Genomic DNA, 27,796 nt, shown 5'->3' on the forward strand with positions numbered 1-27,796 from the left:
ATTTATACGTGTTAGAAGTTACAAACAGTCCCTTTAAAAGTCATGTCATTTAGAAAAACTGTATGCATTGTATAGAAGGTGGGATGGATTAACAGCAGCTAATGTTTGCCTCAAGTTCCCCAAGCAGGTTCATTTGGAAATCGAGGAAAAATCTATTGGGGAAAAGTTTTCTATTTTCTGTGCCAATTGTGCCATTATATTTCAATGCAGCAAATTAGTCAGCAGTTTTGTAAATTTCAATAAACCCACATTAAAAACCAGAGTAGGCTACTGTGAAATAAATATTTGATATATGACCACAAACAGGGCCAAAATGGGCCAAAATGGTCTTCTGTTAGCTTAGGAAGTCATCCAAAAATATTATTAGTTTTGTACTTTTTTATAGCCTAACAAACCTTGAACAAACAAGAGATGTGCTTTTTCTACCCCGAATATAAACAATAGGTTCATGTAGGAATAGTTAAAAATTATTGTAGGGATTTTAAAGGTCCCATATTATACTCATTTTCAGGTTCATACTTGTATTTTGTGTTTCTACGAGAACATGTTTACATGCTGCAATGTTAAAAAAAACACTTTATTTTCCTCATACTGTCTGTCTGAGTATACCTGTATTCACCCTCTGTCTGAAACGCTCCGTTTTAGTGCATTTCAACAGAATTGCAACGGAATTGCGTTGCTAGGCAACAGTTTGGGTCCATGTTTACTTCCTGTCAGCTGATTTTACTCACATACACTGCAACAGGAAATAAACTGGGACACATTTAGAATGTTTACATTTAAAACCGTGTTATGGTCTAAATATTGTAGATTTGTGACATCACAAATGGACAGAAATCCTGACGGCTTGTTTGAAACGCAAAATTTCTGAATATGGGCTGTGTGTATTTCTCTGTATATTGAGCATTTCGATACTTTCACAGTAGTTATATAGCACTAAAACCTGCTTTATAATATAAAAGACATGAAAATCGTACTTTTTACAATATGGGACCTTTTATGATGCTATCGGAGGTAGAAATATCTTACGTGATGAAAAATAATGGATAATAATGGAGACATTTTAAGCTTCAACAGAACTATTCTCCACGATGGATTTGCGAGAAAAGCTCATCATGATGACTCAACAAACCACAGAAGTTCTGCTTATCTTTAGTCTATTTAACCATTTTTGTCATTGCTTTTTGCATTTTGTCAAGGACAGTATACGGTCAATATTGACAGAAGCTGCAGCACTAAGACTCAAATCTGTTGTGCCATCTGGTAAATACTGAGTTTCTCCAGATATAGGAAACAAATTGTGAAAGATGGTCAAGAAAATGACTGGAAGGCTGCCAAGGACGAAATGTCTTGTGATCAGGACATTTCAGGGCTCAGATCTGACAGAATAATTATGAGATGAAATTATAAGCCATGCAAGTAGTGACAAAATGTTTATTGTTATTATCAACAATGTCCCATTCTGCCTAGTGCTGAGTTAATTTCTGGAAAGTTTTCAAAACCCGTAAAAAAAAAGGATACAGTTCAAAAATCATGTTTCCTTTACAATCAAAACTGCATAGATTTATATAAACAAAACCTCCTTTAACATTTTTGGCCTGATACACAATTTCATCTTCAACTTTTTAAACTGTATACATTGTTATTTATTTATGTATTTTTTTTATTTTTATTTTATATTATCAATGTTTCTATCATTACATGATTATGCAGACCTGCCCGTCATTACACACTGGAATTAGTTTCACTCCGAAGGTTCAGGGATCAGGTCTGACGTCTATGGAAAGAGATGAAGACGTAACAGAATCTGTCTTTGAAGTGATGTCGTGTGACTGCGTCCTCTCACTGTCTCTGATCCTGACGTTCCTTCAGAGCCAGTATTGCTTTTCGGTAAAGATCTATCAGGAGACAGAGTCATCTTTTATTAAAAATTAAAGCTGTGATTTCATTTCATTTCAGGAGTCCAACGTGTTATTGCATTTGATTTGGAGATGGGAGAAGTGGATGATGAGGCTCACCAAAGGTTGCAGACAGGTCCACGGGTTGAGAGTAAGCTGCAGACATCTCCTCCGTGTTGATCTTGTTCTTCCTTTTCACTTTGACAACTTTCTTCCTCTTCTTCTTCGTTTCCCCTTTAGCTATAAGATAAAATAAATATTAGATTTCCATCTTAAACAGCTTTAAAAAAAACAACAACAACAACATAAAGTTCATTAATAACTGATTTCAACCTTTGATCGGCTTCTCGTCGTTGTCTTGTGATTCCGGCACGTCCGGAGTCTCTTCTTCTTTCACCTTTGTTTTGCGTTTGGATTTGCCTTTTTTCGGGGTGATCAGGGCACTGCTGGCTTTCTCTCTGTGACCAGAGTTTTCATGCTCTCCTTCGTTGCCGTCACCCTCCTCTTCCTCCTCCTGCTCGGCTGCTTCTTCTTGATCTTTTTCACCTTCCTTGACCTTAACCGACTTCTTCTTCTTTCTCTTCAGCTTCTTTTTGAGAGAGGTTTCCTGTAAATGAAGGACTTGATTTTAATTCACCATTTATTTATTGAAACATTCATTTTATATCACATGACATTATTATAGAGGACATAACTATTGGCATAACTCTTGGACGGAGGGTGAGATAGACCTAGATTAGGGTAAGAGGTAGGTAAGGAGCAGAGCTGCAACTGATAAAAAATTAATCGGTCTTCTTTTTTTTGAGAAAAAATGCCTAAATTCTGTTTTCATCTTCTCAAATGTGAATATTTGCTGAGGTTTTTTGATTCCTCTGTGATTGTAAAAGGACTATCTTTGGTGTTAGACTGTTGGTGGGACAAAACAAGACATTTAAAGATGCCGGTGTTAATTAAATTATATGGTTATTATATGAGGTCATAGTTATTGGTGGTGTTGTACTGGCCTTCATATTGAAATGTGTTTCTATTATTCTTCCCCCCAAATATTTGTAAAAGCGTTTGGCAAAACATTAGAAACACCTCTCAGTATTATGCAGTTCAGTTCAACACCATCCTCAATAATAAACATAGTTAAATTAATACCTCTCTGATGGTGTCACTCAAAACTGAACAATTATTGTTGTAATGGTAGAATTTATGGCTGAGCCGTTGATTGCATATCGAGACATTTTCCTGACCTTTTGCAGCATGTTTCGAATGGGTTGCAGCTTTCCTTCACCCTTCGTCTTCTTCTCCTTTTCTTTTGGCCGATGAACCTGGCGAAGATCTGACTTGCTGGATCGGATTCTGAGGTGAGAAAACGTTTAACATAAAAGGTCAGATTAAGTCATATATCATTCTTTAGCTTTTATGCAATATTTGTGTAAAAGAAAGCTGTGAGTGTTAAAGGCCTCTCCTACCGTTCCACCCTGGGTTTTCTGCGAACTTTCTCTGTTTTCCAGGTCTTTTCCCCCTCTCTTGGTTCCAGAGGCCTCTTGCTGTCCTGGGCTACACGAGTACACAGCTCAGGGTAATCCAGACAAACAGCTCGCAGCAACCAGCGAAGGCCTCGCTGAGTCTTCCTGTCCGACCAGCGTCGCAGGTCCATTAAGGCTGAACAAGGCTCCTGAGAGAGAGAGGACAAAGGTTTGTCTGTCATCTATAGTCTGTTTACAAGGGATCTATGCTTGTTCAGTTTGTATTAATGAATTTGAACTTACAATATGGCACAGAGAGCGGCTCTGGTTGACCAGCTTCTCCAGTAACAGGATCTCAATCAGCTCACTTCCCAGCAAAGCGTTCATTTTGTCCTGTTTGTTGGCCAACCTAAGAAGAAAAGACACTCACATTTTAGCTTCACAGTCATCCAGTCATTACTTATTCTAGTGTTTTCCCTCAGCGGCCACCAGAGGGCACTGTTTACATTGCACATTATATGTATGAAGTTGAGTATAATTACACTAATATGGGTTTTCCCGCCACTCTCGTTTGCTTCAGCAGGTCAGCAAGAACCTCCTTGACCTCCTTGATCCTCTGCCGGTCGCTGGAGTCCACCACGAAGATGATCCCGTGGGCCTCTCCGCAGAGCTCCTTCCAGGCTCCTCTGGACTCCGCTGACCCCCCCACGTCCATCAAGGTCACCAGGTAGTTCTCCACTCTCAGCTCACTTCGGACGCAGCCCTGGGTGGGTCCCGCTTCCACAGCATGGGGGACTGAAAAGGATAGGAAGTAAAACACAGGTTAGGTCATTTGTCGTGTTTCTGCTTGAAGCACTTTTAGAGATAAGTCAGTCTTAAAGTGAATTACCTCTTAACATCCCTCTGAGGCAGGATGTTTTTCCTGCTTTGTCAAGACCAACCATCAGAATGGTCACTTTCCTGCAAAGAAGCATGCACAGTATAGAATTTCACTTATTTTTTATTTTAATTTATTGAATTTTGTTTTTGCATTTTCAACAATACTTTGCCATTTATTTTAGCTCCCAGTATTCACACACTTTTATTTATTTATTTATTTATTCATTTATGTATTCATTTATTTATTCATTTATTTATTTACCACTGATGGTTACCAGAAGTATTTACAAAACAATAGTATTTACAGCAAACCAATAGCATTTTACTTATTTTTTCTTTTAATTATTTTTTCTTTTCTTTTTCTGCATTTTAAGCAATACATTGCCATTTATTTTAGCTCTCAGTATTCACACACATTATTTATTTATTTATTTATTTTAATCTTTACAGCAAACCAATAGAATTTCACTTGAAGGAGCACCATATAGCTTTAATTGTCTGCTGTACATTTTAGCAGTTACTGGAAATCATGTCAGGTGGCATCAATGTACACTGCATGACATGCAATTCATATGATACAAAAAGTAAAAAATTAAATAAAAATTCAGATCAGTTCCTATGAGCCCGGCAACACTATAGATTTTATTTGTTCAAATATATGGTGAATCTAGGAGGTTTAATGTCTGTGATTACACTGATTAAACCTTTTTTTGGAGACAGAATTATTGCCAAATGTGGCGCACATGCATCCCTGATTACATTTTCAGAGACTCATTTTACATTTAACTTAAGAAATGTGTCATTTGTTTACCTGATTGGCTCCTGTATTTTGGAGACCCAGGTGCAGCAGTTGCTCATCAGGTTGAACATGTTTACTTGAGGTGAGCAAGGTGAGCACAGCGGCCACCATCTTCTCTGGAACTGGTATCTGCGAACAGATGGTCAGTCTTAGTATGACTCACACACACACAAATAGAGGCGGTAGGTTGAGTCAGTGGGGGTCAAAGCCAGGTCCAACACAAAGATGCTTTGTGTCTCCTGTGGATTTAGGAGACTTTTATAGATGGTCAGACATCCAGGCAATGCTTTGACTGCCAAATGCCTCTCTCTACCTCCGCAGAATCTAAAATTAGCTCTATTCAATTCAATTATTTTAGTTTCATGGATGAATAATCAGTCAATCACACATGTGAGCCCAGTAAAAGCTTTCCGCCAGGTTCAGGTAACTACGTGCGGTCCTCTCAAGTCTTATAATAGACGCGCAGCAGGTGTGTCTGAGGTTGTGCTAAAAAAAAAACTCTTTGAGTCCGTCGTCCAGTGCATCTGTTGAGGCTCCGTAATCTGCTAAAGCCAGTTAAGAACAGCCTGTTTTTACAGTGTTGTTAACAAGCTGACCCATATCTGTTTTGGCAGAGAGGTCATCACCATGTTCGCCATAGTGTCAGTGAGGATGTTCATGTTTGAGAAGAGTATCTAAAATCGCTGCATTTGAGACATTTAGAGCAAGTTAGTATAAAAGTGTCAATATAAAGACACCATCCGCCCACAGAAGGCTGCTGAACGTGCATGTTGTAGGTGTATGAATGTGATAGGGCTGGACCCGAATATTCAACTATTAGGATATTGATCTTTTGGTAAGGTATTCAGGGGTTTTTTTCGGTTGTTTTTTGCTTAAATGTGCTAAATGTAGGCTATTTATGTAGGCCTATAATCCATCCATGATAGGAAAAGAAGTACCTATTATTATTATGTCACAAAAAAATGCATAGATAGGACCTCGTGCATAAAAATAACAGGGTTTCTGCCAGTGTATTGCAAGCCCGGCGGTGTAATTGTATAACACATTTTAAACTGAAATGTGTTATACCGGTACTAACTTCTTTAAGGAATAGATAGATAGATAGATAGATAGATAGTTAGTAACTTTATTGATCCCGAGGTAAATTCAAGAAGAGAGGGCTCGTCCGAGATAACTCGAATAATTCGTAGTGCTTAGTTTGTGTGAGTAATGAGAGAGAGAGCGTGTGTGTGTGTGTGTGTGTGTGTGTGTGTGTGTGTGACGGTGAGTGTGAGTTTAGCTGTGAATATAGCAGTACAGTTTGTTTACAGTATAGGCTATAAGAAAGTAAAATATTTATGTGTTTGCTCTGTGGAGGTTTAAAAAAAAAAAAAACCATTAAATGTATATTCAAAAATGTGTGTGCAAAACAAAACATAGTTTAGGCATTTTTGTTTATTTCTACGTGTGAGAAGTTGTGGTTCCATTTGAATGTTTGGTTGTGGTACATACTTTAATATATTTATGTTAATATAACGTTGATTTAGGTTATAAAAAAGTATAAATAAAATGAGAAACTGGAATATTAAGCACAACGAATTATCCAATAACGTGCATTAAAAATCACAATAAGCATCCCAATAAATAGCCATGAAAAATCAGTACAGTTACTTTGTGTTTATCATTGCTAAAATAGTCTATTTTTGTTAATATATCTGTAATAACTTCTAAATAAACACTATGCGCCATGTGTGCACCAGTTTAAATCCAAACAGATAATGAGTAAACAGCACACATTGGTGGTAAAATGCAGTGACACTAAACTAAACTACTATTACCTGATACCACTGACTGACTAAATCACATGTAAACGTTTACTAATGGATAAATTCAAAGAATACTCACAGAAGTACGTCTATGTCCATGCATTTGTTTGGGTGCTCCCCTCTACTAACATCTTGTACCCAGCAGCTACTAAACTAATCAGGCTCACAGTAAGCCGTTAGTCACCCCGTTGTGGGAGGTGCGACCCGGGAAACGTTGTATTGGTGAATCCTCTGATTCAATCGTTAATCCTATTGGGTGGCGTGGTTCTTCTTTTAGTTAGACCGAAACAAAGATGCATATAATCCGTCCAGGAAAACAAAATGCGTCTTGTGGCGTGATGTGTGACGTATAGCATGCAAAGCGTTGGGACAGATTTAGGCTGTACATGATGATGATGATGTCATTGTCTATATGGCGATGGCCAGGTGGTGTCACACCACAATGTACGTGAGACAAGTTTATAATTGGAACTAAAGCTATTTGGTACTGTGAGGTTTATCTTGATCAGATTAGATGTGGCGCGGTAACAATTTCACAAATAATGTTCATACGGATTGTAGCTAACTAACATGTTACCGTGTTTATACCAATATTTATTGGTGTGTGCGTGTACTGTACTGTACTGTTATGTGAATACTTATTATGTTGTGGATAAGATTTTTTAAATATATGTCATTTTATTATATTTTTATGGCGCCTTTTTAACATCTGGCCAGAGACGAGCAGTTGAAAATTTACAGTTGTTTTCCCGTTGATTAATGAGAAATGTTCCTGTCAAATAAACTAAAAAGATATATATAACATAATATATATACATAAAAACGTTATTCAGTGTGGATATAAAATGGAAAAAAAAAGATTATAGTTCAGGTGAAAAAGCATTTGACTAGGAAAGTCAAGTTTATTTATAATAAACACATTTCATACACATATAAATCCAAATTTAACTTTAATCAATATAATCATCTGACTGTAAATTTTTCAGGTGCAACAGCGGTTCACTTACAGGTACATGAGGATCAACACGTTACATAATGGTATTAATACAACCATTAAGCCAGTCCATCACAGTCTGTAATGCAGCATGAGCCACTAGATGGCCTCACATTCACGTGGTCTATTTCCACTGCCAGAGGCTGCTGTGCACCTTGCAGTCTCTGTAAATAATATAATGGCTCTATTTTCATCTCCTTGACATGCTGAGATGAATTTGCTGCAGCTAAATCTCAGTCTGCTCAAAGCTGAACGGACATATTTCTTTATTTGCAGCTTCGATTCAAAACCAATCCACACAGCACTGATTTGTTTAATATCTTAATGTTTATATAGGAAAATCAAAAGAAAATGCACAATGGGCTTTGGAGCAAAGCTTCTGCCGATATAATGAAAATATAAATGTTTAGAGACAGCTTCCAGAGACTTGGAGCAGTGGTTTGTGTGCAGACCTTATCTCATTATGTCATTATACCAACGTCCAATCAGGCTCTGCCCTCTTCTGCTGAGTAGACTCATCCCAGACTCTGACCACAGCCCTGCATCAGCTGACACTGACACACACACACACACACACACACACACTCAACCCCCCCCCCCCCCCCCCCCCCCCCCCCCCCCCCACATATGAACGCAAACACAGCAGAAACAGCAGCAGCTGAGGACCACACCCCCGTCTGCTCCTGTCCTCCACATTGCAAACATGATTCAAAGACCCCTGACTGCTGATATAGCAGTCTGGGTTAATGAGTGACTACTGCACAGCTTCTACATACTATACTATACTATACTATATTTTGATATTAAAGGAATAGTTCAACATTTTGGGAAATGTGCTTATTTGCTTTCTTGCCTACAACCAGGAGACGATTAGCTTAGCTTAGCATACAGGCTGGAAACGGAGGGGAACAGCTAGCCTGGCTCTGTTCAATGGTGAAAAAAAATCTGCTGTACCTGGTTTGTTTAATTCATACAAAAACCAAAGTGTATGAAAGGCATGTTGTTGTTTTTACTATGCACTGCATACCCAATATGTGTACCATCGTACAACATACTTTGTGTGAATAAATAAATAGTAGTATGTATCTTTTTAGACGCACTGAGCAGTAATTCACGTCGTCACTTCCTGAGAGCCTCATTGCGGGTTTGGAGACGCGTAACCATGGTAACCCGTGCCAACCTCATGTGACCAAACAATGATTTGTGAGAATCATAAAGTCTGAAGTAATTTAAAAAATATATATTACGCCTAGCAAAGAGAAATCTTAATACTTACACTTAAATTGAAGCGTTATCGATGTCACAGAGCTGTAACCGTCAACGTCATGTTATGAATGATGTCATCACTACTGCATTGCATTGTGGGATATTTATGCCACTGTAGTGTCCAGTGTTTTCATACTGTAATATTTCAAAGGAAATAGTATACAATTCGTGTGCTATTGGTTTCATGCTAAAGTTTCGGACATACTATAAAATGTCACATACTGTTTTAGCGTACTAAATAGCGCGTTAGTGTGGAATTTCGGACGCAACCATAGTAGTTGTACGGATAAAACAAACAATATCTAACCTGAGCTTTAGAGGTGCTGGTAGGTGGATTGTGTCACATTTGGACAGAGCCAGGCTGTGCAAAGCAAAGGCCTATTTCCCAAAATGTCGAACTATCTCTTTAAAGACAGTTCAAGACAAAGACTTGTAAAGTATTTGAAGCAGTGTACTCTTTCGCTGACCTGATTGGCTGGTATAACACCGTGCACATGCCTGGTGCTCACTCAGTAATGAGGTTTCCGTCTTCCACTTCCCCCCCATCCATGTCTCCCCAGAGAACACAGCCTCTGCAGTCTGAAGTCACTGACCCACACCACCGCTCCACCAAACACATGCATTAGTAACGACCAGCTTTCGTAGGTCGTGTCAACCAGTGACTTATATGAGATCTGGTTAGACAAACAGAGGGAAGTCGGCATGTCTGTGGTGAGCTGTGTTGAAACTAAACCAGTTTATTGGGAAATATACACATGAACAACAACTCCCTTTTGTTGTCTTGTAGATATAGGGGAAGTGACACATCTGCCACACTGGTACAATAACAGTTTGCAAATTGAAATGTTAGGTATTAATTTACAGATTGTGTCCTTCTCATGCACCTTTCAAACAGATAATCATTGTTTGCACAAGTTGTTGAGCAAATATCAAACTGGTTTTGATCTGGGTCACAAAATGTCATTGTTGCCTAATGAGCGTGAAGTCTTAACAAATAGTAAAATGACGAGGAAATGCTTGTGTGAACGAGAAGATGGAGTGAAATTTGAATAGTTGATTCAGTGTGTGTGTGTGTGTGTGTGTGTGTGTGAACGTGTTGCACCTGTTTGTGTTGCTGCTTCACTCACCGGCCTGCAGGAGGTCACCAACAACAACAAGGCTGAGTCCTCACTGCTGCTGCTGGAAACTAAAAATGGAAGCGTGGAGAAACTGATCTGTCTTTGCTCGTCCTCCACACTGCTTCCTTTTGGATAGGACACATTCCGGATGTAATAAAACTACAGCGCATGTTCTCACTGTATCAGTAGCAGTCAGTTTGGCTGAAGTAGTCCAGAGAAAATGTAAAAATAAACTGTAGTCAATTCACAATATGTCCTTCTTTTTCTTACTGATTATTGTAGTTATTAAATGGACTGAGAAGCCTCTGAGATTTTACAACTCAGCGTCCTCCTCAGCTAGTAGTAGTAGTAGTATTAGCAGTAGTATTAGTAGTAGTAGTAGTAGTTGTAGTAGTAGTATTAGCAGTACTGTAGTAGTCCTCAAAGCCACAGTGACCTATACAAGATATCACATGGGCTGCTCAAAATAGCCCAACCACCCACCAGATAAATTTACACACATTTCCTCAGTCTCTATTCCTATTTTAACTGTTTATTATACCCTTTTATACACGCAGTGCAATCACCCCTTTATATAGTTCACTGTTTTACATTTCTTTTTTCCATTAATGCTGAAAATTTCTCTGCCTGCAGAGCAAGCAGATATACCTGACTGTGGTGTTTTGTTTACATAATAATGTCTCTTTCATTTTTAATCCATATTGTATATTTTTAGTTTTTTTTGTTTCCAATGCAAATGCACCTTTCTGCACAGTTTATTTATTGCCTTTAATGTGGAATATTGTAACCGATGCCTGCACTTCCTTTATGCATTGCACCTTTATTTGTACTTTGCACCTACCTTTATTTAATTTTTTTTACTTTTATATAATTCTGTTTTAGTTCAGTATGTATGTATATATGAAGGTGCTATTGATAACATTGATAACATTCAGCCACTAGATCTCCCTCCCCTGTTCCATTGCATTTACTTCACAACAAGTCATTGCCAGGCACTTACCGTTAATCTCAGCCATTTATCCGACGACCCAGAGATATCACGTCATATTACTATTGGCTCACAAGCCGTGTTAGAAGTGGGAACCAAAACGTCTGATAACTTCCACAGAGATAAACAAAACATTAATTTAGGACCTGCCAAAAATGTTTAAATGATTAATAATTCACAACCATAATAATACTTTTATTCGGCACCTTTCTACAAGCTCTGTGGGTGTATTATTTAAAAAAAATATATATATAACGTAAAAATGTTCAATTCAATTAATAAGACCTTTAATTTGACTAAATACAGACCTAAATGTAGACCTTTTCAAACTTGACAACATAAACTTTGTAAATGGGCTCCTTTCTATTTCCTGTTGCAATGATTGTTAAAGCTGAAATAGGTGAGATTGGAGCAAATATGATTTCTTTCAGGTTGCCTGTTTCATGTACTACTGTCACGATATAGAGACCGTTTCATAAAAAATAACTTTCTTTAATCATATTTGCTCCAATTTCACCTATTTCAGCTTTAATTTTATTAAATACAGACCTAAATGTAGACCTTTTCAAACTTGACAACATAAACTTTCTAAATGGGCCCCTTTGTATTTCCTGTTGCAATGATTGTTAATGCAGTAGCTGACATGAAGTCAAGTTGGACCAAAGCTGTTTCAGTAACCTTTGTGTTCCAAATGCCATTAAATGTCTGTATTTGTGCAGATATTATTATTATTATTTTTTGCATTGTTTTTAATTATCTGTATTTTCTTTGGCACAGAAATATATTTCCTGATGAGTAACGTTTCTATCTAATCTTATCTAAAATACCTCTCTCTTACTTTGAAGGCGGCCGCCCCCTCGTTTCCGGTCTGCTCCTCGTGTCTTTGACTTGACGCAGCTGTTGAGCTTTTGACATCGCATCACAAAAAGGGCTGAAAACACGAAGCTGCCAGCAGCTTCACCACAACAGACCGACACGGAGACACACAGACTCTACAGCTGGGCGGAACCGGCGTGTTTTTAACCTAAAAGAACGACTTTAAAGGAACTAATGAAGTCTGAGTCTGGACGATGATCTCCTGGTTGAATATCTTCATGACGAGGCTGAACTTTACCGAGTCGGTGCAGCAGCAGCAGGAGGAGAAGGAGGAGAAGGAGAGCTGGTGTCACTGCTGCAGACAGTGAGGTGGTTTCCTCCGCATTAAAACAGACTGGTAACGACACGTACCACGGTTATATAGGAGGTTATAGGAGGTTATAGCAGACAGCAGCGTGTTGTTTATAGCAGTCCAGCAGGCAGCAGCTTTCTTGTTTATAGTAGACAGCATCTTTGTTGTGATGTGAAGCCAGAGATGATCAACTTGAAGGAAAGTTGGGTGAGACGGCGCATCAAGAGAAAGTGATGTTTCTGCAGCATTAAGGCGAGTTTAGTTAATGCATAAACCCTCTCTTGATTTAAAGTTATACTAGTTTAATGTAATCAAGAGAAAGTGATGTTTCTGCAGCGTTAAGACGACTCTAGTTAATGCATAAACCCTCTCTTGATTTAAAGTTATACTAGTTTAATGTGTGAGGTGACCAACTTGAAGGAAAGTTGGGTTAGACGGTGCATCAAGAAAGTGATGTTTCTGCAGCATTAAGACGAGTTTAGTTAATGCATAAACCCTCTCTCTAACTGAAGTTATACTAGTTTAATGTGTGAGGTGACCATGGAGGAGCAGGAGAGGGAGATCTCCGACCTGGACCCTCAGGAGACCTCCTCCACGATGCATGTGGTGCAGGAGAACGGAGTGATGCTGGTGGTGAATCACAGCCGGATCCAGCCTCCCTTCAGCGTGCTGCTGGCCACCATCATCTACTGCGCGGAGTTCATCACGGCGGCGGTGCTCTGCACCATGTACCACAAGACCGACGACGTCATCTGGATGAGCTTCACCATCATCTTCATGCTGCTGCCGGCCGTGCTCATCCAGCTGGCCCTCACCTTCATCCACAGAGACCTGGGTCGGGACCGGCCCCTGGTGCTGTTCCTGCACCTGCTGCTGCTGGGGCCTGTCATCAGGTAGGTGATGGAGAGGTCAGGGGTCAGCCTGGTGCTGGGGGTGGTGTTTTAAAGGTCCCATATTATAAAAAAAGTGAGATTTTCATGTTTTTTTAATTATAAAACAGGCTTAAGTCCTATATAAATACCGTGAAAGTATCGAAACACTCAATCCACAGGGAAATACACACCTATATCTGGAGAAACTCTGTATTTACCAGATGGCACAACGGATTTGAGTCTTAGTGCTACAGCTTCTCTCAATATTGACCATATAATGTCCTTGACAAAATGCAAAAAGCAATGACAAAAATGGTTAAATAGACTAAAGTTAAGCAGAACTTCTGTGGTTTGTTGACTGATCATGACGAGCTTTTCTCGCAAATCCATCGTGGTGAATAGTTCTGTTGAAGCTTAAAATGTCTCCATTATTATCCATTATTTTTCATCACGTAAGATATTTCTACCTCCTATAGCATCATTAAAGGTCCAATATTGTAAAAAGTAAGATTTCCATGTCTTTTATATTATAAAACAGGTTTTAGTGCTATATAACTACTGTGAAAGTATCGAAATGCTCAATATACGGAGAAACACACACAGCCCGTATTCAGAAACTCTGCATTTGAAACAAGCCGTCAGTATTGCTGCCCATTCGTGATGTCACGAATATACAATATTTAGACCCTTTACACAATTTTAAACGTAAACACTCTAAATGTGTCCCAGCTTATTTCCTGGTTGCGGTGAATGCCATCAGCTGACAGGAAGTAAACATGGACCCAAGCTGTTGCCTAGCAACGCAATTCTGTTGCAATTCCATCAAAATGCGCTAAAACGGAGCGTTTCAGACAGAGGGTGAATACAGGTATATTTAAACAGACAGTATGAGAAAAATTAAGTTTTTTTTAACATTACAGCATGTTAACATGTTATAGTAGAAACACAAAATACAAGTATGAACCTGAAAATGAGCACGATATGGGACCTTTAAGAAGCTGAAATCAGACAATTTGGACTCTTTTTTACTTAAAAAATGACTTAAACCGACTACCTCAACTGATGACTAACTAATCTATTAATCGTTGCAGCTCTAATCCTGTCCATTTTTTTCCAGTACGTAGTGTTTTAATAATACTTTTAAGGTGTTTATCCAACCTTTCAGCCAGCCAGTGGTAAATGTGATTTGTAGAAAATCACCTAAAAATATCCACAAAATAACCAGTAAATTTAAAGTTTAAAGCCCTGAAAATTCACGTCTTCCCAAACAGGAAATTTTATTAGAGAAAAGTTTATATTATTCTATATAAATAACAGCCGTGCAACGCTTCAACAAGCCCAAGGTTTCAGTTTGTTTTGTACATTAGTGAGTCGAAAAAACAACCATTTCTATTGTGTTTGAACTCCAAAATATAGAAAAAATTAATTGGTTGATTGATACTAATGAATGTTTTTTCTATATTATATGAAGCCATACGTGAAATAAGGCAGACTACTTAATGGTCAAGTCATCCTATGTTCAGATAACTGCCTCTTCTGTGTCTCTGGCACCTCATCAGATAATTAGCAGGCCTGTATTTCATAGTGGTGCAACGGTCCAATTTGTAAGTGTAGTAAGTGTGCTGCAAAGATTAGCATATTAATTGAGTAGTTGAGAACTATTTTGATAATCGATTAATCGTTTTAGTCATTTTTTTGTGAGCAGAAACTTTCGCTGGTTCCAGCTTCTCAAATATGAGGATCAGAGCCGGCTTAAGGCCGTATACGGTAGGCGGTCGCCTTTGGCGCACCACATTCTGGGGGGTGCTGGTCGCCCTTTAAAAAAAAAAAAAAAATCTTTAAAAAAAATGTCAATGGGCACCCATCCTCAATTTTCTGCATTGAGGTAACAAATGAACAAATAAAGAAAGTAACTCTCTTTCTTACTCTTTTTCATCTGCCCGGCCGCACTTATTCGTTAATAAAAGTGTAAATTGTAATGAAACTGACTAAACGTTTAAGCCAACAATATCAAGGACCAATTGTTTATTTATATTATAATAAATCTGGTTATTTATGAAAATAATCCAAAGGGGCTAGAGCCGGCCCTGGTGAGGGTTTTATGCTTTTCTTGGACATAAATGATAATGAACTGAATATATCTTTGGCTTTTACACAGTTGGTCCAACAAAACAAGACATTTTGAAGACAACACCTTGGACATGTTAGACACTAAACAATTAATTTAGAAAACTTTATCGATTAATCGATAATGAAAATAACCGTTACTTACAGCCCCACATCTTACTGCTGTGGTTTTACTCCGCTATCCATCTTACTGGACGTGCAACTTCCCTTTTCCATTTGCAGCGCGGTAGCTTCAGTTAATGGGATGCAAATTGTCCATCTCTGTTGAGTGCATTATGGAAACACTGACTGTCAGTCAGCATCCTTCTGTTGTAGTTCATCAACTACATTTGATCAACCGCGTTCAGACTGTTGCAGCATCATGATTTCTGCGCTGACTGAGCTGAGATTCACAGATTTTGGCGCTCATTAACGGGATCACACTCCAGATGGAGAGCCTGTCCAGTATGAAGAGGAACAGGAGGGACGACTGAACATAACAACCTCCCACATCCTCAAAAGTGTTGAATAGACTCCAGAATAGAGCTGCAACGATTAATTGATTAGTTATCAACTATTGCACAATATTTTAATAATCCATTTGAGTCATTTTTTTTATATACTTTTGTTTTTGTTGTTTTACAACAAAAACAAAACAAAAAAACAATACAGACAACAAAAGACAGACAGGGTCATCCTGAATGAGAATAGATGCTTAACATCATATGACATTATATACATTTATAGGAGAAGAAAATAAGCTGTTTAACATGGCAGTATGCAAGTCCCCGGTTCCTTAGAGTCCCAGAATGTCCTTTAAAGTCTTAGAGGTCCCCCTAGTCCAACATCATTTATTGGGAGAAGGAAGCAAAGTTTTCCAAAACCAAATACCTTTACAATAAGGTAACTTCTCCTCTCAATTCACTTCAGGTTCAAATAAGATTTCCATCCAGTTCTTCCAGTATTTTTCACCTTTTTTGGTGGCATGTCTCAGAGAGAAAGTCAGTTGTTCCACACTCTAAATTTCCTGAACTATTTCTTTCCATTCAAGGACTGTTTGGAGATTCCTTATTCAACCCTTTCCTGGTTATGGTTCTATTCTACTACCAGCTAAAAGTGTCTGTAATAAATATCTGTCCTGCTTTTTCAGACCAGTTTGCCCATATCCCAAAATATATAACACTGAAAGTTCAAATCAAGCTCTGAGCTAGTTATTGATCTGATCGCGGTGACAACGTCTACCCAGTAATAAGAAATATTAGGGCATTCCAAAAAGTTGTGAAAATGACCAGCAGACATATTACCACACAATCTCTAACACTGACCAAGCTCAGGGTTGTTACTCTGATTCCAGCTCCTTAAATGTGAACAAAACAAGACATTTGTCATTTTGGGCTTTGGGAAACACTGATGGACATTTTTCACCATTTTCTGACATTTTATAGACCAAACAACTAGGGCTGCACAATTAATCGAATATTAATTGGGATCACGACGTTTTAAAATGCAGCCATAGAAAACTCTGCTGTGCATCAAATCAAGCGCTTCCTAAACTAACAGCCAGATCATGGCCACCGCTCAGCGTCTCCTCTCTGAGCTTCAATTATCCATGATTAGTCATCAAATTACTCGAGGAATCGATGTAGCCCTCAAAGTGATGTTTGCGCCTGTGTTTTGAAGTCTCCGTGTAAAAAGACCCCCACAAAAATTCCCCGGAATATCCCAGAATTGTAAAAACCGAATAGCCTGGTTGGTTTAGAAGAGGTTTCCAAGTCTTTTCAAAAGAATTGAGGGAACCTTTAGTAGAGAAAGACTTCAAACATCAGGAGCTTTTCCTTCCTGAGCTTCTGTGGTCAAAGTTGAACCCCCCCTCCTGCCGTCTAGACTCTAAGAACCAATCTGTCAGATGACTCTGCAGAGCTGGCTCCCGCCCCCGTTGGTAACACATCTTTCACATTTATGGCTTGAACGCTACTCGGTTGTATGACCTCATCTCAGGATAACGGCCCTCGATGCTGGCTCATGAGGAGAGCGGGGGATGGGGGGGTTGTAGATGTTGCTGGAAAGTGTTCCTGAAATAATCCAGCTTGATTTATTCTTGGAAATCAACGCAGTGGAAAATGCAATGTTTGAAACGTTTTTAAAAATGTCTTTGCTGAGGGAGTTGTTCTGTTTAGACGCCGCCGGCTGAGAGACCTGTTTGGCGAACCGTGTCTCATTCATGGAAGATGTAGGCGTAGGCTTAAGCCGTCTGAAATTCAAATACACACTTCATACTCTCTTTCTTCTCTCTTGCTCTGAACTTTGATATGTCAACAGTGAGCCCTGAGGTGTTACAGTACTATACGAGTTAATTGAAGGGTGTGTTATTGTTTGTTCAGGGCTAGAAATTCAACCTTGTCCTCAGCTCTTTACGAGTTTACAGGAAGAATGCTCAGCTTTCAGCCCAGCTTAAAATATAACAAGTCCAATATGTTTCAAAACAGTTTGCAGGTATAAGAGTAAAATGATGAGTAAATAAAGATCTGGGAGAGCTACTGAAGTACTTTGCAGTGCCGTACAGAAGCCAGGAAGTGATCTTATCTTCCATGCTGAGTTTACAGATTTGATTTTAGTGTAGCGCATCAAAACAGATAAAACTCTTCGGAATACAACACAAGACTCACATTCCTCCTGCTTAACCAAATGTGATAAATGTGAGTCAACAGTGCTTCACAAATGAGGATTTAGCATGTGACCAGACCTTTCTTTCAATGCAACGGTGCAGGTTTGCAGTTCCCACCAATATGTGGATCACGGTCAGGTCTATAGTTATTAACACATCGGAGATAAATCCACTCGTGTCATTGCAGGAGACGGATCGACCGCCTGCAGCCTCAGAGTCTATTTCAATCTGAGTCTTAGCGAGGCATCACTTGTAGCTTAAAAGTGCTGTCTCATTTGGCGGCTGTGAGGAACCTGCAGAGCAACAGAGCGGGTGGATTTATTGATGAAGATGATGATGATGTGTGGAGTCGAGGAGTTCAGACAGAAAAGGCTTTTATTTTGAAGGATGAAGATGTCTGGTGTTTGACACGCTGACGTGGAGACGGTTCATTATTATTATCTACAAGACTACAAGTTTGATACTGAAAAATAAATCTGGGGGATGTGGAGAAATGAACTTACCAGACCTTTGTAGCCTTATCTTGACTGGAGGCTACGTTAGCCGAGTTGCATTATGGGTAACGTAGGTGCCAAGGTTTTGAGAAGGAAGAAGAATTAGTGGAGGGTGTTATGCTTTTCTTGGACATAAATGATAATAAACTGAAAATATATTTGTCTTTTAAACAGTTGGTCTATCAAAACAGGACATTATGAAGACAACACCTTGGACATGTTAGATATTAAACAATTAATTGAGAAAACATTAACTATTATCGATTGATCAATAATGAAAATAACCGTTAGTTACTTACTTACAGCCCCACGTCTTACTGCTGTAGTTTAACTCCGCTATCCATCTTACTGGACGTGCAACTTCCCTTTTCCATTTGCAGCGCAGCAGCTTCAGTTAATGGGACACAAATTGACAATCTCTGCTGAGTGCATCATGGAAGCACTGACTGTCAGTCAGCATCCTTCAGTAGGCGCCAGGTTTTGAGAAGGAAGAAGGATGCGTGGAATAAAAAAAGACGATATCTCTGATTCTGCTGCATCCATTTTGATCATTTCTGCTTAAACTGACAATCCGGTGTAGTTTAATAGCCTTAAAATCAATTTGACACAGGAGTAAACAAAAAACAAGACTATATGTGCGTTCCCATACTACCATACTATTTAGTATGCCAGAAAAAGAGTATGTCCCAATGCATAGTATGTCAAAAAAATACCAGGATGTCCTACTACATCCGGTCGCATTCTGCAGTATGCAAGCCAGCATGGTTTTCTGGTTATCTTGACCCACAATCCTCTGCACAGCAGATATATGAGCTGGAGGGTCAAAGTTCAACTTGAAATGTTATGACGAAGTAGTACGTCCCAGTTGTATGCATACTGCATGCAACAGTACGTACTTTGTAAGAGCAGCTGCAGTACGTACTAAAAGTAAAGAGATAAAGTAAGTGATTTGGAACGTGGCCTAGGGCGGTGTCTGAATATGGATACTTCTCTTAGTACATTTCCATCTAGTACACAGTTTAAAATGTACTTATTTGCGTTGTGCGTGAGTTTCGACAGGGTAGCGATGTCTCAAATGAGACCTCTTCTTCCTCTTCTTCCTCTTCTTCCTCTTCTACTTCTTGTTCTTGGTCATGTCTAGAAGGTAACACGCAAATTGTGAAACTCTCGCGAAATGGTTAAGGTCAGTCATTGACCTTGAATGGTTACGGTTAGGATAGGTCGTTGGGCAGCAAGTCTCGCATGAGTTTTTGCAAGTTTTCCTTGTTGTTGTTGTTGTTGTTGTTGTTCTTCTTCTTCTTCTTCTTCTTCTTCTTCTTCTTCTTCTTCTTCTTCTTCTTCTTCTTCTTCTTGGCAAACAGACAGAACATTGGCACCAACATTTCCACACTTCCACTATGTGAGGGTTGAGAAGTGTCCAACGTTCCACTCTCAACCTTTTGACCGTTAAGAGTACTACATCCGAGTACTCGTACTTTACTGCGTTTTGCCGTACTTGTCAGTGTGAACACACTCATGCGAACTGAGACACAGTTTAAGAGCCTACAGCCATGCTAGCGGCTAACATGCTCACAGTGACGATGCTAACATGCTGATGTTTAGCAGATATAATGTTTACTGTCTTGGTTAGGCGTGTTAGCATGCTAACATTTTCACTAAACACAAGGTACAACTGAAGCTAATTTCATTCATTTTGCAGGTATTTGCTCGTAAACCAAAGACAAATTATACATTTGGCCTGTTGATGGAGCTATAGAGGGAAAGTCGTCCTCTGCAGACCATCAGTGTTATGACAACCGTTTTAATAGTTGTTGAGATATTTCAGTCTGGACCGAGTTACTTGTCAGACTGACCGTAACGCCTCGCTGCCTGCATGGATAAAAACGAAAAAAAGAAAACTGCTAAAAAAGCAAAAGCAGCTGTTATCTGTCAGCTACACCCACTTGTTTATGATCATGAACACGTCTTTGCTCCACCTAAGAATGCTCCGCTCATGCCAGTGACTGTTAAAACCACCATGACCATGAAACATCTTTCAATATCAAAGTGAGCCTGCATCTCTTTGAACGCCTTGTTATGCAGTTATAATCTGTTACGCTGAGCTAGAAGACACATACTGTGTTTGCTATTACAGATCATTCTGCTCCGTTTTATTCTTCTGTTTTATTTCCAGCTCTTCTCGTCCATCGCTGTGCTGCTGTAAACACAATCACCTCTGCTGCCTCTTGGCTCAGATGGGAGGTTTCCTGTGTGACTCAGGGATGTTGTAATTAGATGATCTCGTGGCTGCAGTCAAACACACTGTGTCTGCTATCAAAAGTGGAATTTCAAGTCACATTTTTTACACATGGCTGCATATAATTAACCTTTTTAAGTGCCTTGTTTTAGTTTCTTTGGAGATAAGGAGACAGTATCCGCACAGTCAATAGGGCAGCTTTAAGGAGGGGGTCGGGTTCTTTACAACTTGTCCTGACTCGTCTCCTTAAATATATGATCCTGCTGCCTTAAACTCTGTCAACTTGGACCAGTCTGGACATGCAGAGCTCCTTGTTTTGTGTCTGTTTGTGTTTCACAAACTCTCGCCTGTCTGACGAGGCCGTGTTAGTGTGAGCGCGATGAGCCGGGTGAGGTAATCCCAGGCGACCAAAACAAGACGATCTTGCTAAAGAGCTGCCGAAAGAATTTCCTGAATGCTCTGCCTCCCTTTAGTCAGAAAACATCGAATCAGTTGACCTTGTTTTAAGGCCAACTTCCTCCTTCATCGTTTGTGTGCCATTTGTCGCACCATGCTGCTGTATTCACACAGATTGCATGTTTAGACTGCAAATACAGAGCAGTAGAGCCCGTGTGTTTCCTTTTTATAAATCCATAAGTATCTGCCTCGGAAGTCGGCGTATTGATTCTCTCTTGGCTAATGCATTCATCAGCCCTGCTGTTTCTTTTTCCCCCTCCCCTAAGTGAAGTTCAGTCTGAATCCTAAGTGCACGCTGACTGGCGTTCAGCACCCTCGCCACTGCGTCCTCGGCCCCATTGTGCTGCCAGATCTCCAGGGAGAGGCTGTCGGTAAATCAGGTTTTTTTGTACCAGTTTCCCTGTCTGTCGTAGACCGTGTACACTAAAGCTGAACGGCCCTCATCTGCCCGTTGCTATCAGTCTGGGAGTAAATACACTCATAGTGTGTGTGTGTGTGTGTGTGTGCTGGTTTAGAGATAACAGCGAGCTTCCAAATAATGACCTGATTTCCCACCACGCCAGCCTCTAACGTTTTGGGTCAAACACAGTTCAGGGACGAGTGCGGGAAGCTTGGCACCGTGCCGCATTTGCACTTCAAGTGGACAGTTTCCCTGCTCGCAGCAGCTGAAGCAACACGTCCGACTGCGGTCTCTGGAGTGTCAGCACATAGCTGAACCACGGAGAGATTGATCCGTGTGGGATTCAAGGAGATTTCGGAGCAAAAGATAACATTCCAGCACAGTGATGTTAGTTTTAGAGCTGCAGTGGGAATCCTCAGAGAGAGGGCGAGGTTGGGTCATTTTACAAGTTGTTATTCAGGGATTATAATGTTGGCATTTTGTTGTTGGCAGCAGGTGGAAACCTTGCACTTCCAGTTCAGGTAGTTTTCTTGTTGCAGCTTGAACTTACTTGAAATTATTTTAAGAAATGTATGTCCTTTGGGCCTTTAAAAAAACTGTCTGGAAGCATTTGAATATATTATTTTAATGTAGAAACAATTAAATTAGCCAGAAATCCAAATTATTTGTTGAAGATTCAAATACTCTCTTTAAAGTCTGAAACCTCTCGCGTTGGAAAACTTGTGTCCCTCCTCCTCCTCTTCTTCCCTCTGAATAGTGTTGGTTTCGGCCCTGCAGCTGAACACAGAGAGCATTTACCTTGCAAACGTTGAGAGAACCACACCCAGAGACAGTTTCAGTGGATCCATTCAGGCCACCGGGAACTGTGCTTTCTTTCTTCTGGCTGCCCTCTGCTGGACTCTCGGTGCTCCTGTTTGTGTTTGTTTAGCTGTGATTTATAAAGATTAGGTGTGTTTATGTTGGATTCCATATGTGAGTTAACATTTCTGAGATTATGTGTATAATATCTTATTTTAAAACAAGCTGCAGGCGCTGCCCCTCAATGTTTGGTGGACATCATGTCTTGCTTAAAGCTTGAAAAAATCAGATACTCGCTTCAATATTCACGTGGGAAATTCCTGAAAGCATGGAGCCCTTTTTTAGATACATTCCAGATACTGTAAGTACTTGATTACTAAGTGCAGCTCGACCTCATCACACAGTATTCAATCATTCATCACAAGTCCTTGGCGTGACATTTAGCTTTCCGTATGACGTGCTGGCAGTGACTGGGGAAGGATTGTTTTATTGTTGATATACATAGATTATATACATCCTTTGTTTTGACTTGTTTATTTGTAGGCATTGGTGCCAGCTGCTAATAATGTATACTCATACCTGTCATTCCTCTTTGGTTACTGAATAGCGCTGAACTTTTGCTATATCCTGCAAAACCCCAATAAAAAGATTTTGATTTAAAACAAGCTGCAACTTGAAAAGAAGCTGCAGCAACAAACTGCTGATTTATAGCCTCTGATATTTAGCTTTATTCCACTCATATGTTTGCTTTATAGCTATTATTGCCCTCACATATTCACCCTGTGCTGATTAAATGATGTTAAAACACAAGACATCCCATTGTGGTGACTTGAGCACGACGTTGCACTGCCCTCTGTTGGCGTGATAATATCACTCCACTCTCAGTGACTCTCTTCATTGCGTCCTTCAGGTGTTTCGAGGCTCTGGTGGTCTACTTCAAGGCCGGTAAGAAGAAGGAGCCGTACGTCACCATCTCCAGGAAGATCAATCTGAAGAAGGGACAGGAGACGCAGATGGAGTGGGAAATCGGCCAATCGGAGCGCAACCTGGCCACTCACAGGAACGCCTTCAAACGCACGGCGGTCATCCAGGCCTTTCTGGGCTCCGCGCCTCAACTGACGCTCCAGTTGTACGCCACCATCCAGGAGAAGTACTTCCTCCCTGCGAGATGTAAGAACGATTGACGGGGGGTCGGGGGTTCATGCTACTGTATATGAACACTATATGAGTATCTTTAAATATGAACACTATATGATAGGGGTGTAATGACACCTATTTACAACGATGCGATATGCATCACTTTCCAGGGTTCCGATACGATTCAAAGACGATATTTGGCTCCTCTAGAGCGATATGATGCGATACGATACGATACGATGACTTGAAATCGATTCAGTAACTTTTTTTGCCAAAAATTCAGTCAGTGTGACAGGGATAAATTAATTATGGATATAAACAAGTTCACACAACAACGATTAAGGGCAAATACATACAGCTTTAATTAGAAAATAATAAAAAGTGCAACTGCAGGACCTGCTGATTCAGTTCTCAAGATACAAGGCAGTGCAATATTTAACAACAAATATAATAAAGCAACTTCTATTCAAGTTAAATGAACAGTGGTTTAACCTGCTGCTTCTGTCCTCGTTTTCAGTATAAATGTTAGAGCAATCATACGGAGATCAACCTCTGCAGCTTGGGACAGGATCATTCCTCTACAAACGCTGTTTGAATAATCTGCTGATAGTTATGCAGTAGTCCACCTACAGTGTTCATTTGGGGTCTTTTCATACATGAAAACATACAGAAAAACATTTTAAAACTACGTTAGACTAACATTAACTGAGTTTTGTTTTTTACTTTACTCCCGTCGTGATAATTTGCTACGCGGACCGTCTGCTTTCTGTTTAACATTTCTTTACTAATAAAAGTGCTAAAAAATACATCCATGTAACGTACAAAAGATTATTTACCTTGCAAATCGATTTTATATCGATATACGTACGTCTCCCGTGAAGGACAACTTGCCGAGTACCTATCGATGTAGTTGGATCGTAGGAATATAAATCAATACATCGATGTAGTAGATGAATCGTTACACCCCTACTATACGAGTATCTTTAAATATGAACACTGTGTGTTGCACTCTGGATTTTATACCTGGCGAGGTTGAAATACTTCTAAAATGAACTTGATGTTTGCAGCTCTTTAAGACTGACTCATCACCCTGAATTAATACTGTACACATCCAATTGAATTTCATTGATAGTTTTAGTGAATGTAAATGCTGTTAAGTAAGGATGGAAGATTTTAAATCTAAGCCTCATATAACCCAGTAAGTCCTTTATTTTATATATATACATATATATATAAGCTGGAGATTTGTGCAGACTGAAACAATAAGAAAAGTCAGTGGACACAGTGTAAAATAGTCTGGTTTTCCATTAAAACAGGACTAAGAGTCTAAAGAAATCAGCTCTGTAGGCTCAACATGCTAATGTTAAGCAGGTATAATGTTATATTTTCATATTCACAATCATAGTTTAGCATGTTAGCATGCCAGCATTTGCTAATTAGCGATAAACAGTACAGCGGAGGCTGATGGGAGTGTTATTAGTTTAAGTATTAAGTTTAATATAAAGCAGTGGTTCCCAAAGTGAGGTCCCGGGACCCCCAGGGGTCCTTGAGAAGGTTTCAAGGGATAATTTATTTTCACTATAATTCTATCCATAACTAACACAATGACAAAATATATAATAATTTTGGCTCATGGGTTTCATACACTGTAATCAGACATTTAAAAGCTAAAATCCAGCGGGGGACCCTGGGACAAAATCTCATCAAATGGGACTCTGTGGACTAATTTGTGTCAGTTTCAGGGTCCTCGACATTAAGACGTTTAGGAACCACTGATGTAAAGTATTTGACAAATACTAAAGTTTGACCTGCTGATGGCGCTAGACGAACAATGGAGGGATCATAGTCTAGAGACGATTCAGTCTGGACCAAAGTGGTGAACCGAAAAGTAGTTTTGTACCGTATGAGTGATTGAAAGTACATTCATTATATTACTTACCAAGGATCTTTCTACATTAGACTGTTTTCTTCTATTTTATATTAGACTTAGTGTCAGAAATAATCAGAGCAAAGGGCAGAATTCCCCCCAAATTCAAGGTATTTGTCCGAGAGCTGCAACGATTAATCGATCAGTTGTCAACTATTAAATTAATCGCCAACTATTTTGATAATCGATTAATCGTTTTAAGTCATTTTTAAAGGGAAAAAAATTCAAAATCATCTGATTCCAGCTTCTTAAATGTGAATATTTTCTGGTTTCTTTACTCCTTTATGACAGTGAACTGAATATCTTTGACTTGTGGACAAAACAAGGTATTTGAGGACGTCGTCTCGAGCTTTTGGGAAACACTGATCGACCATTTTTCACCATTTTCTGACATTTTATAGACCAAACAACTAATCGAGAAAATAATCAACAGATTAATTGACGATGAGAATAATCGTCAGTTGCAGCCCTAATTTGACCCATAAAACACATAAAGAGGGCAAAAATAATTGAGGTTGTGGATGTAAATACCTCCAAAAAAATCAGCCAAAATTGCTCATGAAAATGTTTTATATTCTACTCTGAGTGTAAGTGAATACATTTGAATATTTATTGATAATATGAGGAGTTCTCTGTTGAATGATGTTGATATAAGCGTGACAGCTGACATGTGTTTGTTTTTCTCAGTGGCTCTGATGATCATCACGCTGATCTCCATCACATATGGGGCTCTGGTCTGCAGCGTCCTGGCCATCCAGATCAGATACGATGACTACAAGATCCGCCTGCGCCCTTTGGCCTACCTGTGCATGATCGTGTGGCGAGTCCTGGAGATCGCCACCCGGATCACCGCTCTGGTCCTCTTCAGCACGGCGCTCACCCACTGGATAATCCTCGTCAGCATGGGCAGCCTGCTCTTCTTCTTCTTCCACCCTTGGGTAGAGTTCTGGGCCCGGAAAGGCTCGCTGAAGGAGAGCATGGAGAAGAACTACTCTAAGCTGGGCACCACGGTGGTGCTGTGCATGTTCACGCTGCTCTACGCCTGCATCAACATCTTCTGCTGGTCGGCGGTGCAGCTGGACCTCTCCCACCGGGAGCTCATCGAGAGGAAGCAGCGCTGGGACCGCATCGCCATTTACTACAGCGGGCGCTTTGTGGAGAACTTCCTCCTCATCACGCTCTGGTACTTCTTCAAGTCGGACTTCTACGAGTACGTGTGCGCGCCGCTGCTGGCCGTGCAGCTGCTGATCTGCTACAGCCTCGCCGTGCTCTTCATGCTGCTCTTCTACCAGTTCTGCCACCCCTGCAGACGCCTCTTCAAGCACAACGTGCACGACTGCCTGCACTGCGTCTGCTGCCGCCCGGGGAGGAGGGGAACGGGAGGTCGACGGGCGGGGATGCCGCCCTCTTACTCCACCGCCGCCACCATGGTGCTGGTGCCGGAGGAGCCGCTGGAGCTGCTGGACCCCCAAAACTCACAACCCCTCGACCTCACCAGCCAGCTGGGAGAGCGGGAGACGGCTATCGTTGCAGACATGATGCAGGCGGCCTGAGGAGGGGGATTAAATGAACACGTTCTCTGCAGGCTGCACCGCTAAACTTTGAGTACTTTAACACAAAATGTGTTTTTGAGTTAGCGGGGTGATGAGTTAGAGGACAAACCTTTTCTCTTAAGTGCACAAAACTTTACTAATTCAGTTGTGAGAGGGATCTTTATCTTTAGGGGGGTTACGTACACTTGTTGGGGGGCACGACGAGGCCCCGGTGCACCAAAGAATGTAGCACGTCGAGATGCACAAAGGCCGCCTTGAGAGAGCGCCAGTGGGTCGTGTTCAGGACGGAGCCAGGTGGGCGGGAAACGTGCCAACAGTGTCTGTGAAAAACTGACCAGGAGGGACAACCCCAGTTTACTTCCTCTCACTCAGGGTTTACATGCCATGAACGCCCCATTTGCACACGTTTGCTGCACTAAACTAAAAAAAAAAAAAGCAGGAGGGTGATGAAAGGTCAGAATGTATCTTCCTCTTAACTTAACAACATAAACCTGCTGTTACGAATGCCTGGTATTGTTCACTGCTCAGTCTGGTTGATTTAAAAAGGTTTTAGTTTTACAAAAAAGTGCACGAAAATATGTCAAAAGTTGGTGAAATATTCATTTGAAAAAGACTTGATGGAATATCACGTGTGGTGTTTAAAGTTAACCTTCCAGCTGATGATGAATTAATAACCAGACTGACACTGAGTAGTTTATGTTTGTTGTCTTCGTTCAGTGCCTTCACTACTGTTGTTTTACTTGAAACCTGAATAAAATAATCTAATGTCCACTTGTCTTT

General features: G+C 40.1%; 2 protein-coding genes across 5 annotated transcripts; one reads left to right on the forward strand and one right to left on the reverse strand.

Annotated features, from left to right (window-relative positions):
• Nucleotides 1-1,420: 1,420 nt before the first annotated feature.
• Nucleotides 1,421-9,828, reverse strand: arl13a (ADP-ribosylation factor-like 13A). 3 transcript variants are annotated; one of them, XM_037780718.1, is made up of 10 exons: nt 9,566-9,828; nt 5,046-5,162; nt 4,245-4,315; nt 3,898-4,150; nt 3,659-3,764; nt 3,359-3,564; nt 3,137-3,245; nt 2,232-2,505; nt 2,019-2,138; nt 1,421-1,898 (listed from the first exon to the last, which is right to left on the reverse strand). In XM_037780718.1, the coding sequence occupies exons 1-10, from the start codon at nt 9,592-9,594 to the stop codon at nt 1,843-1,845; spliced, it is 1,341 nt and encodes a 446-aa protein (XP_037636646.1). In that variant the 5' UTR covers nt 9,595-9,828; the 3' UTR covers nt 1,421-1,842. The 3 variants fall into 3 exon arrangements, with proteins under 3 accessions (XP_037636646.1, XP_037636648.1, XP_037636647.1); XM_037780720.1 differs by lacking the exon at nt 9,566-9,828 and adding an exon at nt 9,109-9,135; XM_037780719.1 differs by lacking the exon at nt 9,566-9,828 and adding an exon at nt 6,918-7,035.
• xkrx (XK related X-linked) lies at nt 3,443-27,787 on the forward strand. Of its 2 annotated transcripts, XM_037780717.1 has the most exons (6): nt 3,443-3,584; nt 3,936-4,177; nt 12,050-12,417; nt 12,525-13,265; nt 23,310-23,569; nt 26,151-27,787. In XM_037780717.1, the coding sequence occupies exons 4-6, from the start codon at nt 12,898-12,900 to the stop codon at nt 27,014-27,016; spliced, it is 1,494 nt and encodes a 497-aa protein (XP_037636645.1). In that variant the 5' UTR covers nt 3,443-3,584; nt 3,936-4,177; nt 12,050-12,417; nt 12,525-12,897; the 3' UTR covers nt 27,017-27,787. The 2 variants fall into 2 exon arrangements, with proteins under 2 accessions (XP_037636645.1, XP_037636644.1); XM_037780716.1 differs by having other exon boundaries at nt 12,050-13,265.
• Nucleotides 27,788-27,796: the final 9 nt, after the last annotated feature.

This window comes from Sebastes umbrosus, chromosome 9 (genome assembly GCF_015220745.1).
Source record: "Sebastes umbrosus isolate fSebUmb1 chromosome 9, fSebUmb1.pri, whole genome shotgun sequence".
Taxonomy (NCBI): domain Eukaryota; kingdom Metazoa; phylum Chordata; class Actinopteri; order Perciformes; family Sebastidae; genus Sebastes; species Sebastes umbrosus.